The following is a 13,420-nucleotide window of genomic DNA, read 5'->3' on the forward strand; positions in this document are numbered from 1 at the left end:
ACTTCTAAACAAGGCGGAGGATTTGAAAGAGAACCAGAAAAACCCGGCACGTTTCCATGTCTTTGAATAATTCTTTATGTCATGAAACTACGTGTTAAAGATACGTGAAAATCCTGCCCACTTGTGGTAAACCGAAGCTACAACGCTATTGACACGTCCCTAATTGGACACGGTCTAATTCACATCCATGCTTTTTCCTCTCTCTTTCTCAGATCTATGTAATTCTCACACACTCCGCTTGGTTTTCCAAGCAGTCTTTTCCCGGAAGCCTTCCTCCCGTGCATTGATATCTTGCTTGGTAAGATATAAAGTTTTCTCGGCGGTCATTATGAAGATGGTTGTCTTCTGGGTCATTGCTGCTTTCATCTGGTAGATAAACTTCTACCAGACTTCATCGCCCTGATGATGGAGGCGGCAAGGACCTCTGAAACGTCATTAAACTTCTACCAGACTACACGGCACAACAACCCAGAAGACATCCATCTTCTTAAGGCTTTGACCGGGATGTTAAATCTTATGTGGTACCGCCTGATTCGACTTCTAATGGTTAAGTGAAGTGTTTTCTTCGCGGTACGGTCTGGATTCGTAAATAATATTCAGACGATCTCCGGCTTCAAAGGGTTAAAGATTGTACGAACACTGGATTCTGAATATAAGTCTTATAGTTTAGTGTTGATAATATTTATACCCAACATCAAAACAGTCGAAACACACACACCCGTAACATTTGATAAGTTAAATTAATGTTCAGAGATAACTTTAAATAACTGTTAAATCAATTAATTTAACAACACAGATTAGACGTCCACTTTAACTTTGGAACAGAATCCGTAGGTAATAAAATTTTGTGCAGAATGTTTCAAAAAAGGTACCACTGCTTGGGAGAGAAAGTACCTACAACTTTAGACCATAAGTCGTTTTTCAGCGAACAGTTGAAGTACGACGCAAGAGTTGCAGTATTAACCTATGTGCCGACGAACACAACACAAACTTTGGAATTCTGAAAGAAGAGATTGAAACTACGTGTAGAGTCGATTGAAGAAAGGGTTTTCACACAAAAATTGGGTTGTGCTGTACGTATATACCATAACTGCCTACAAACAACGATTAATTCACTACACATTCGTACTGCAATTCTTATGGTGAAGATTCATAAACGCTTCCAATATACAGACAGCGCGTATTACACAGTCGAAATTCTTTTCCGATTTTGTCAAATTTTCGTACGAGCTTTTGCAACGTGGACACATTCAATTTCCCCACCCCTCCTGCGACCAAAGTATCCTTGAGGTTCACAGGAATAATATATACCAGTACAAAAATTTATTTAAGAACCTGCGTTGAGAATTGTTCCTGAAATTTTTCTATAGCGATCTTCATTTGTTTATCATACGAATCTTAAAACTGAGAAAAGCACAATTACTGCAAGAAATATTATTGCTAGCTAACTCAATGAACTTAAGCAAAAATTGAAGACAGGGGATAACCAGTTCACCCAAGAAAGTTAAGGTACTTTTAGACAGCTTTAATGCTAGACAGTTCCCAGGTAAAGCTGTCGCTTTGAAATGCAATTAGCGTAAGTTACACATAAATTGGGAAGGAAATAAAAAAACTGAGTCCCTCAGCTAAGGAACTCAAAATGATGTGAAGTTGCCTGGATTTAAAACTATTGCAGAACTGGTAAATATTAAAATAGGACAGTCTCCAATTAATAATAATGGTCAGATATTTTATAAGATATGTTGAGTCCTTAACCAGCAAGCTAGGGGCTAGAAGGAAGTAACTATCAGCTTTGAAGACAATTTAGTCAAAATATTTAAACGCTTCAACAAATGGAACATTCCTATTCCCAATAGCTCTAAAGTTCTCAGTTTGAATTATCTTCATCTACAACATCAACACTTCTAGAACGTGCGTTCTCAATTTTAAACAATGTTTTGTCACTTGAGAGAAATATAATGGATAACAGTTCACCCTTGTTGAGCCACAGGAAGAACTACAAGTTCACACGAAAGGAGATTTATTACAAAAAGAATGTCAACACCGAAACACTCAAAAGAATTCAGTACATAAAAAAACATTTCAACCACCAGAAGTACAACGTCATAATAGATTTCGGTTACTTAAAATGTGAAAATAACTATCAGATATGAGGACAGAAATTTGATGTAATTGGTGGTTATCGTGCTCGCCACTAGACCCAAGGTTCGTGGGTTCAATCCCTGCCGAGCTCGGTGGATTTTTAAGGGTGATAAAAATCCGTAGCACAACTTCCTCCGGAGGGGAAACCATAGCACAACTTCCTCCGGAGGGGAAACCGTAGCACAACTTCCTCCGGAGGGGAAACCGTAGCACAACTTCCTCCGGAGGGGAAACCGTAGCACAACTTCCTCCGGAGGGGAAACCGTAGCACAACTTCCTCCGGAGGGGAAACCATAGCACAACTTCCTCCGGAGGGGAAACCGTAGCACAACTTCCTCAGGAGGGGAAACCGTAGCACAACTTCCTCCGGAGGGGAAACCGTAGCACAACTTCCTCCGGAGGGGAAACCGTAGCACAACTTCCTCCGGAGGGGAAACCGTAGCACAACTTCCTCCGGAGGGGAAACCGTAGCACAACTTCCTCCGGAGGGGAAATAAAGCCGGCCGTCCCATATTGTAGATTTACGGCAGGTTAAAGAACCTTACAAGCATGAACGAGATGTTCCGTAAGCAAAATTCAGCGGTCATTTCTTATCAAAATCTCCCCTGATTCACTACTAGATGGCTATAGCAGACAAAAATCAGGATTGAGTAGAAATTGTGCAGAGGCGGTGGGTTTGTCACTCACTAATCAAAATGCACACTTCAAAGAGAAGGAAACCTCCGAAAAACGAGGCGGCAAAAACCAACAACCGGGTTGTAGAGACGAGAAACAAGAAACTCTGATTATTACATGAAAAAAAAAAACATAATGAATTGGCACGAAACGCATTTGTGAACTACAATACATGCCATCTTCTTCCTCATATAAGAAAGAGAGTGTCCCGGCTTGTAACACAAGAAATATGGTAACCATCACTTGCCGCAGGGCTAAGTAATGCGCAGTGCTGCCATAGCAACAAAAGCAAAACTATGTCTTACAAAGGAAGGCTTTTAAGTAGGAGTAGATTTCCTTGTTACAGACACGTGGTTGTGGGATCGATTCTCCATTCTGAAACATTTTTCAGCAATGCAAAATCCATGGTTCATTGCAATATATGTTGGCGGATGTTGAAGGCTAAGAATAAGACACGTGGCCATTTTTAAGATAATTACCTGCAAGTTTCGTTGAAAAAATCGACAAAAAAGACAAGAGAACACAAATTACAATTTAATGTGCAACAAATCTGAATAATAAATCTCACAACAATTATCTTTGCAAACATAAGTTACAATATCATAAGTATCATAAATTGTCTTAAAACATATTTCTTTACATAAAAATAGTAAGGTAAACGATAAATTATACCCCACGGTTTGACAGTACCATAACAAAACGTTTAGATTTATATTATTTTTCTTCGAAATCACTGTTCTTTTTCATGTATTAGGTTCAACTTTTGTAGGTTTCTAGTTTATTTAAAATAACACATCTTTAGGTGGGCCCAAGTCTTGTTTTGTAATATGTAGTAGGTGACGGGCGACATAGTAAAACTGCCCAAAGGTCGCTCAATCTGTGAACTGAACACAGATTGGTCAGTACTGTAGATTACGTTTTCTCAACGGGAGCTTTCTCTATTCCAAGATTCATCCATACCTCCTGATACTTTTAAAATTATGCGCTTTAAAATACAGGCAGATACAGAATATAACTCAGCTTATGACTAACAAATGCTAATAAAAGATTCATTTTCTCCCGTACTACAACAAAAGGACTTATTCAAATGCAGATATTATTTAAATTAATTAACGTACTGTGTGTCCGTCTCCACTCCAGCAACCAAGCGTCTCTAACGTTGCACTATGAACCTCGACTCTCAAACTTCGAGGAATCTGGTAGAACCACAGAGTATGGTGTAATTTTGATGTTTAAATTTGGAAGACTAGTTGAAAGCATAACGGTGTAATTCAGAATCTGAGTTCAAAAGCAGCAAAACCTCTGGGGTCTAGATAGGCACAAGCCTTCAGTCAAAGTGGCTACTCGCCACTAAGCCATTCATCTTCTATTCGTATTAAATAAGTATAATTTCACATTTTGCCAAGAGCAAACAGACCCAGTGGTTAGCATTCCCGCTTCGTATTTCGGCAATCCAGAGTTCAAATTTAGGCTCGAGTTAAGGTTTTCAGTGCAGAGTAGTCTTGTAGGTTGTTTCGTAAGAATTTTTAGCTTCCATCTTCAGGGAAGGTAGTTCAGAAACGTTTGTAACCATATACAAGCCGAGTTGGCGACGTAACCCAGAGAAATATAACCCAAGTTCTTACAACCGTCAAAACTTTATAACGCAGGCCTAAAATAGATTCAATCAGTGCCATATTTATGTCAAAGTAGCGTGTATTTTGTAACCACTGAGCGAAAATAATAGACAATTGAATAAAAATGTTCTTGGATATTATCCATCGTCTAGTAAATATAAAACGTAAAACGACGTTTCGGAGATAGGTATTAGCTCTATCTAGTGGGCCCAACTGTGTAGGAACCTGAAGACGGAGATAGAGTCCCATATCCGAAACGTCGTTTTACGTTTTATATTTACTAGACGATGGATAATATCCAAGAAAATTTTTATTCAATTGACTCTTCACCATCGTCAAGAAGTTTTAGATTTTAAAATAATAGAGATTTTTTTTGTGTGTAAATCTAAATGTTTCGTAAACAAGGAACGTTTTTTCCCACCGAGTGGAAATTCAAATCTATCAGACACTCCACGTAGGCTAAGTGAAAGAACGAACTTATTTTCAAAATTATATCTTTATAAATACACACACAAGAATCTGGGCCTAAATCACTTAAGTCACAGTATCAAACATCTCATTTCACAATACCAGTAGTCCCGTGCGTGTTACACACAAAATACTACAAATATTACAATGTAATTCCTTTAACAAAGCTGTAAGAATATTTGATACATCGCTACTGTAAGCTTTGTGAGAATTCGTTTGTTCTCACCACCAAACTCCCTCTAAAACCAGTTCTTTAAGTAAAACATGGTTACGACGAGTCACTGTTTCCATGGTAACGTCAAAATAGAATTTATCTACAGGGAAACGAATAACAATGCCGAGCTTAAGACATGGGAGAGGATGTAATGAAGTAGACACGCCACAAGACATACAGTCTGTAATCAAACTTTACCATTTAACTCTAGAACGCTGGAGGTATATAACCTCAGAAGCCATATATTCACAAAGATTATATACGTATATGCAGTCTGCGTTATAACTTTGAACAGTGTACGATGAGAGTTTCTATGAGATCACAATTTAGAATCACGAATAATAACCCAATTTTATCTTTAATCCTTTAAAGCAGTGGTCTTCAATCTGGGGTACGCGAATACATCTTAGAGGGAACGTGAAATTTAAAAAAATATATATATATTATTTTATGATAAACACTGAATAATCAGTAATGTAATTTATTTAATTTATTTTAGATGTAGATTATATACTATATATAACTTGAATTATACACCAACAACTTTGGGGGTACAAAGTTGAAGAGAAATTATATCTGGGGGTACGCGAAGACATCTTAGGGGGTACGTGAAATTTAAAAAAATATATATTATTTTATTATAAACACTGAATAATCAGTAATGTAATTTATTTAATTTATTTCAGATGTAGATTATATACTATGTATAACTTGAATTATACACCAACAACTTTGGGGGTACAAAGTTGAATAGAAATTATATTTGGGGGTACGCGAACAAAAAAAAGTTTGAATACCACTGCTTTAAAGCACAGTGGTAACTATATTCACCACCTCGTTTACCAATAAGTAGTCTAAAGGATGCATTTTGTATATATATTTCTTTTTTAAATATTCTCAGAATAAACAGAGATTATTTCCTTGAACACATTACAACTGATGTGTGTAAAGGTGACTCGTTGTGTTTTCTTTACGGTACGGCCTGAATTATTAAATATTATTCGGGCGAGCTTGCTTGATATAAGGTACGCTATTAACTGACACGATATTCGGTTTCTGGGTCGAGATTAAAGGCCGGGACACCTCCTGAATAGAAATAATTACAAACAAATCTGCTAATCTTATGTTCTGTTATACACATTATAACATCGGTACTTCATTTATGAATCGAAGAGTTTGCAGGTGGATTATAGCGTTAAAATATTTCTTGTATCAGGTTGTGCTGCACGATCCGTACGACTATCCGAACGACAACATCGACGAGAATATTCTGGGTGCTGGAAGGATGATGCTGATGTCCGTCTACCCCGAGAAATTGCAGACCACAAATGGCGTCAGGGAAATGCCCTCGAAGAGACGTCAATGTTTGCTGCGAAAGGAGAGTTACCTGAGGAGTATGCAGCGATATTCCTATAGTAACTGCCTGTCTGAATGTCGACAAAACCTGACCATACGTCACTGTGGCTGCTCGCCTTTCTATTACCCAGAAAAATGTAAGTAACAAATCGACATTCTTCACATATTTAAGTGGTTTTTGGAACAACATATCATTGAATCTGACCTGAGGTCTTCACGGGGGTGAAGATATCGGTGTTGGGTCTTCTGGGCTCGCCGTAAGGTCTCTTACGTTGTCAGTATACAGTAATAAACCAGAAACAAACATCACCGACAGAGTAAATTAAAATGGATGTTCGTCTTACTTATGAAAGATAAAATTTCACACCTTCTCTAATCTTTCAAAAGACTTGCAAGTGTCTTCGTGTGCTGTTAGTTACTCAACGGTGACCTTAAGGGTGGTATCACACTAGGATGCCAACGGGAGGCCATGGCGCAGCTGCCAGCATCTCGGCCAAACTCAATGCATTAATTTAGTAGTCATATATCGCACCTGGCATCCGTCTGGCAGCGCTTCCAACTTGGCATCGCTGCCAACCAAGATGCCAAGTTCAAATGCTACTGGCATCGCTGCCACGGCCAAAGCCAAATCAACATCACATGACAGTCTGGCCAGTCCATTGACGTCCGTGCGTTAATGTGCTTGTGTGTATTTCTGTTACTTCCAAATATGGATAATTTCGACACCGAAAGATTGATAATTGAAATTCAGTCCTGACCATCACTATGGGATTCATCTGCTATTGAATACGCAAACCGGGACTTGAAAAAAAGAAACTGGGAAGAACTTGTGGAAATATTTGGAGGAGATTTATTTACAGTAGAAAAGAAAAAATTAGCTAAGAAGTGTTTCTATCATTTCGTGATCTCATAATGTTGATCCATCTATTCGCTCGACTGGCGTCGAAAGCTGGCAGCTTGTCTGGCGTCTTTTTCTGGCAGCTGGACGCCATGGCATCGCTGTTGGTGTCGCTGCCATGGCATCCTAGTGCGATACCGCCCTAAGTAACGAACCAGCTCCCAGCACTGTAGGTGGATTCTTATTTGTTGACGCATAATTGTAACGTTTTACAATTCAATATTTCACGAATTTGCTTGTATAGCCCGTGCAAACAAAATGGCGTAGAGCGAAATCGGGCTTCATTAAAATGCTTAACACTAAATTTGTACTGCCATAGATTTTGGGGGATGGTAGCTTTAAAGGGGGATTCTATTTCAATATTATTATTTCTATTCCAAGACTTTCTTGTGTGCAATGCAAGGGAGGCGGTTTATATGGAAACTCTGTATTAAGGACAGACTACATGGAAGTACGCATATTATTTAATTTTCCTCCGTTTTAATCTGATAAACACTGGCATAATTATCGGAAGTCTTTTTTCTTTTCCAGACGGGCAAAGAATTTGCAACTTAACGGATATCCCTTGCTTAGGAAGACACAAATGTAAGTAAATTAAGAATTTCTAATAACTTCCCAACGTATACGAGGTGCGATCGGAAAGTTTCAAGACTGCGCCTATAAAAACCCGTACACTTATCTCAGGTATTAAATTCATCCATCACCCTCGAAGTAGTTCCCCTGGGAGTGTACACAACGATCCCAGCGCCGCTGCCAAGCCTGGAAGCATCCCTGGAAATCTTTCCTTGTGCTCGAAGATGGTCGTCCAGAACGCTCGTCATCATCGACAGAGGTTCGGCCATTTTTAAAACGTGAATGCCACACAAAAGTTTGTGCACGACCCATTGCGGACTCCCCAAATGCTTGCTTTAGCATTTCATAGGTTTCCGTAGCCGTTTTGGCGAGTCTTTGGCAAAATTTGATGCACACGCCATTCCGAAATCGCAGGAGGGTCGGTGTAATGCACTACCAAAACGCCCGTAACTAAGGAACAAATGCTAATTCGATGATGCCGGCTGGCACACTGATTCACTATGAATGTAGGCCGCACCCCCTAGCGGCAAAAGCTCGTACTACATCCGGTTCGCCCTCTATTGACACAGTCTTGAAACTTTCCGATCCTTACGGAGACATCTGAAGAATTCTTTGAAGATGGTTGTCTTCTGGGTTGTTGCGCAGTGTAGTCTGGTAGAAGACTGCCGACGTTTCAGAGGTCATTCTGCCTTCGTCATCGGGGCACCCTGATCATGGAAGCAGTAAGGACCTCTGAAACGTCGGTTAACATCGACCAGACTACACAGCGCAACAACCCAGAAGACAGAAATCTTCATACTCTGATGACGGAGGCAGTATGACCTCTGAAACGTCGGTTAACATCGACCAGACTACACGGCGCAACAACCCAGAAGACAGAAATCTTCATACTCTGATGACGGAGGCAGTATGACCTCTGAAACGTCGGTTAACATCGACTAGACTACACAGCGCAACAACCCAGAAGACAGAAATCTTCATACTCTGATGACGGAGGCAGTATGACCTCTGAAACGTCGGTTAACATCGACCAGACTACACGGCGCAACAACCCAGAAGACAGAAATCTTCATACTCTGATGACGGAGGCAGTATGACCTCTGAAACGTCGGTTAACATCGACCAGACTACACGGCGCAACAACCCAGAAGACAGAAATCTTCATACTCTGATGACGGAGGCAGTATGACCTCTGAAACGTCGGTTAACATCGACTAGACTACACGGCGCAACAACCCAGAAGACAGAAATCTTCAGACTCACAGCCGTAAAAACCTCAAATCCTACAAGAATTATTTGGTCCGTTATTTCCAGATGATTACTTTCTGACCAATCGAGACGCCCAAAACAGTACGGAAAATTCCCACACTCCATGCAACTGTCTTCCTGAATGTTCTGCCCTCTTCTATCGAACAGACACCTCCGAGATTGACATCGATAGGCCGGATCACTTGGCTCACGATTCTACCACGTTCTTGTAAGTATCAGGTCATAATAAATACTACAATAAATCCTTCTGTTCATTAAAACAATTTAACTTATACTTGTAATGTTGCCTTCATGTATTTTTCTTCTAAAACTTCTTTAATCACTAATTCTCCTCTACAACCAATGGTCAGTGTAAAACTCGTCACGATATTATGATCGTACCATTTATTCACACGTCTTCTCATACAGAGTGATTCTTTGTTTTAAAAAATCGAAAATATCATACAACATATGTCCTGTGACGTTTAGCGTTCACGATACACACCACCGTCAAATGGCGCACTAACCACGTGCGCCTCGTAGTTACAATCGGTTTTCGAAGCGGCCTCCGTCCATTTCAAGGAACATGGCCGTACGCCGCACGTCATTTTCTCAAACACGTCCCAACACGTTGGCATCTACCGTCATCACAGCTGCTTGAAATCTTGTCACGAGATCTTCTGCAGTCCTCGGAGAAACTGCGTGTCCCCACAAGAAAAGTATCCGAGACAGATACGGCGACCGAGGAGGCCATTCAATTGGCCCTCGTGTCTTCGAATAACAGGCTATAATCAGAATAATTAAATCACGTGGGACAGAAACTATGGGACATTTTACACGTCCGGGCAGATGCAGAATTCTTACAACGCTCTTTGAGTGGATGGTAGATAAGAAGCCTCTACGTATAACGTTAATGATGGAGGCTCATACAGTTGTTTCGCCAAAAACTTTCCCAAACAAAAGCTGAAGATCTTGTGGAAATGCTGGAAATAATTTGTACTACAGTCTTTTGGGGAGAACAATACGATAATTAAATTTCGATTTGATCTCCATAAGTGGATCGACCATTCAGATTCAAACACCGCATACCAAATGAACACAAATTTGTTCAGCAGTTTCGGATACGAAACTTTCGGACGTATAGAAGGTCGTGGAATTTACATTGTCTTCATTCTAGAAACTTGGTGTAAATATTTAATATCTTTATAGTGTTTCAACCCAACTGGGGCCATATTTCTTATTCTGTACGAAATGGAATTGTGTTCCAGCGAGGGCGTGAACTTACAGCGAGACCACAGTTTGCTACACGTGTATTATATCGACCTGGTGGGCACGCGTTACATGCGAAACTTGTTATACACATGGCACCAACTCCTGGGTGAGTATAAAACTTTTTTTCCTCGCGGTGACCAGTTATTTATTATTTATTTATTTAGTGTTCTGTCTGACGACAGGTCAATATGAACAGGATCCTTCCATCCTTTTCTCGGACTGGGACCTGTTCATATACGTTCTTGGCAGATGATCCAGAAGTGGTTTGCCATTGCCTTCTTCTGTGTGTGAATGGAGTAATTGTTGGGATGCCACGGAGGAAAACTCCGTGTTGCCTAGACCACGGCCTTGCCCAACACAAGTTATAAATTCGGGCACCGCTGGGAATCGAACCCGAGATCCCAGGATTACAAGGCCAGCGTTCTAACCGCTAGACCACCTCATCTTATTATTATTTAGTGTTCTGTCTGACGACAGGTCCATATGAACAGGATCCTTCCATCCTTTTCTCGGATTGGGACCTGTTCATATACGTTCTTGGCAGATGATCCAGAAGTGGTTTGCCATTGCCTTCTTCTGTGTGTGAATGGAGTAATTGTTGGGATGCCACGGAGAAACCGGGGAAGCCCCCGGAGGAAAACTCCGTGTTGCCTAGACCACGGCCTTGCCCAACACAAGTTATAAATTCGGGCACCGCCGGGAATCGAACCCGAGACCCCAGGATTACAAAGCCAGCGTTGGTGACCAGTTACAGAAACTTATTTTCCTTGAGCAATTGATTATGTTTGCAAAATGATTTTGCTCTCATGGTTTCATAACAACATTAATTCGATTGGAGGTTAGGTCACGTTCTTCAATTAAGTTTTAGGTTATGTCTGAATAAACTAAACTTCAATTTGACGACAAATCTAGATTTATTAGATATTTTTCTTGATTCGTCCCTTTTCTAACCCCAAAGTAAATCACAATGCGGTGTTCCTAAACACTTCTTGTACCACGTAAGTAATTAAACTGACGAGATTCTGAGGCGACAACCACTTCAAACAAAGACACGTTACCAAAAAGCTCCAAACTTGTCACTTTCCGGTTAAAGTCAGTCTGCATCGCCGCTAGCAAGTGGCAAAGCTTAAGATGAGTCGAGATTATTCCGGTTTGGGCCGAGGTCCGTGCTCGGTCTCATATGTCCCCATAAATATGTACTTTTTTATGTCGGATGAAATCCCTTGGCAGCGAGCGATGAAGAATTTAGTGAAGAGCATTACACACAATTTTATTCTTTTTTGTACAAAGTACATGAAGAGATTGTGTCTGTCCGACTGTCCTTCCGTTAATAATTTCACAACCGAAATTTGTCTTTTTCATTTCTTCATTCTACGGCTTGAGTTTCCATATCAACAACCCAAAGCCTCATATTAATATTCTACCCTTTATTGGTGATCAGTACAACACGTTTCTTCGATAATGTCTCTTCTTAATTCATTCCTTCAATATGACTGTAACATACCTTAGTTTTCTAAGTTAATTAACTCTTGCTAAATAACATTTTATTTACATTATGTTTCACTTCTCACATTCGTAGACTAAATTTCGTTACAAATACTGCAGATCTTCATCATATATAGTTTATTCCTTCTCGTTTCGTGGAATTATTTAAACAGCTTTGAGAGGCAATAATCTTGTAAAACAACAACTTATAAGAACATTAAGAAATTATGAGACTACAACCAATTATTGGAATCGTTATCAACCATTTCATTTGCTAAAGAAATTCTTCGTTTATTTAACGATGCTTTTCAAACTGCAAATTTTATATAACCTCAAATACATCCTGTATAAATGCTTATTTCTTTACACGTTTTGCATACTTTATAGAATTTTATTGTACAAGAAACAATGCCTTGTGGACTCGTAAATTACGATTCTGTGTCCAGTTATTTATTAATAATTAACAATAAAACACTCTGTGCCACCGTGTCATTAAATAATTCTTTACCTCCGCACTAAAAGTGTCTGGTCAGCGTTACTCAGGCATCTTAACCCCAGGAGATCTCACGTTAACCATTTTACAAAAAGCTGGTTGGGCTCTAGACGGCTAATGGACACAACTATCACAGCTAAAATCTCAAATATAATAATAATAATTATTATTATAAATATTTGTAGCGCCAATGTAATGTAAGATCGGTAAAAAAAAATATCTTACACAAATAATTGCTCTTCGTAGTTATTTACATTCCACTGTGTGTCCATTACGGAATAAATTTTGTATAGAACTATATGAATACCGTAGATTCTGATTTTTTGAATAGGTTCATTATATTTAGAATTTTCTAAAGACAAGATAGTCCGTGAAGTTTACTTTTAAATACCAATGACATTCTAACATGATACAGAGTGTCCACAAAATATATAAACACACATGTACCCATTCACCTATGTTACACCTGTCCATCTGTCAGTCTATTCACATATATATATCCACCTAATGACCTCTTTGATTTTCTGTGTATATTATCTACTTTTCCACATACGTGTCTATATACCTACCTATAACTATACACTTTATACACATACAACCAGCCATGCATAAACCCACTCATTCAGCCATCAATATCGATATGTTCTAGTGTAAGGACCAATGAATTTTGCATACACTTAATATGAGATTTGACTGTAAAACGTAGCTCAGTTTTTTATGAACAGCTCTATAAAATTAAAAATAAAGTAATCCCGCTACGTCCATGTAGGCGCTTGGGGGGAGAGGTGGTATAACTCCTACTCATTCTTAACCTCGGCACTAGATGGGGGGTGAGTAGTCAGCTTTATTTTTATTTGTAGTGTTTTGTCTGACGACAGGTCCATATATTATGAACAGCATCCTTCCAACCTCTTCAGGTTGTCAGGGACCTGCTCATACATATATACATTCTTGGCAGAGATGATCAGAAGTGGTTTGCC

General features: G+C 39.4%; 2 protein-coding genes across 4 annotated transcripts in view; one reads left to right on the forward strand and one right to left on the reverse strand.

The window, feature by feature from the left end:
• The window catches only part of LOC110829592 (alpha-2 adrenergic receptor), a 298,408-nt gene that overhangs the window by 99,719 nt on the left and 185,269 nt on the right, over positions 1 to 13,420 (reverse strand). The gene's annotated exons all lie outside the window — the stretch shown is intronic.
• Positions 1 to 13,420, forward strand: part of LOC110829598 (sodium channel protein Nach-like) — a 51,784-nt gene that overhangs the window by 32,199 nt on the left and 6,165 nt on the right. The window contains exons 6-9 of the mRNA XM_087343378.1: positions 6,332 to 6,608; positions 7,901 to 7,954; positions 9,257 to 9,419; positions 10,459 to 10,568. Coding sequence (XP_087199504.1) covers positions 6,332 to 6,608; positions 7,901 to 7,954; positions 9,257 to 9,419; positions 10,459 to 10,568 — 604 coding nt within the window. The remainder of the gene's footprint in view (positions 1 to 6,331; positions 6,609 to 7,900; positions 7,955 to 9,256; positions 9,420 to 10,458; positions 10,569 to 13,420) is intronic.

This window comes from Zootermopsis nevadensis, unplaced genomic scaffold (assembly GCF_977971745.1).
Source record: "Zootermopsis nevadensis isolate Lab colony 2312 unplaced genomic scaffold, Znev_1.0 Znev_ptg000005l, whole genome shotgun sequence".
NCBI lineage: Eukaryota > Metazoa > Arthropoda > Insecta > Blattodea > Termopsidae > Zootermopsis > Zootermopsis nevadensis.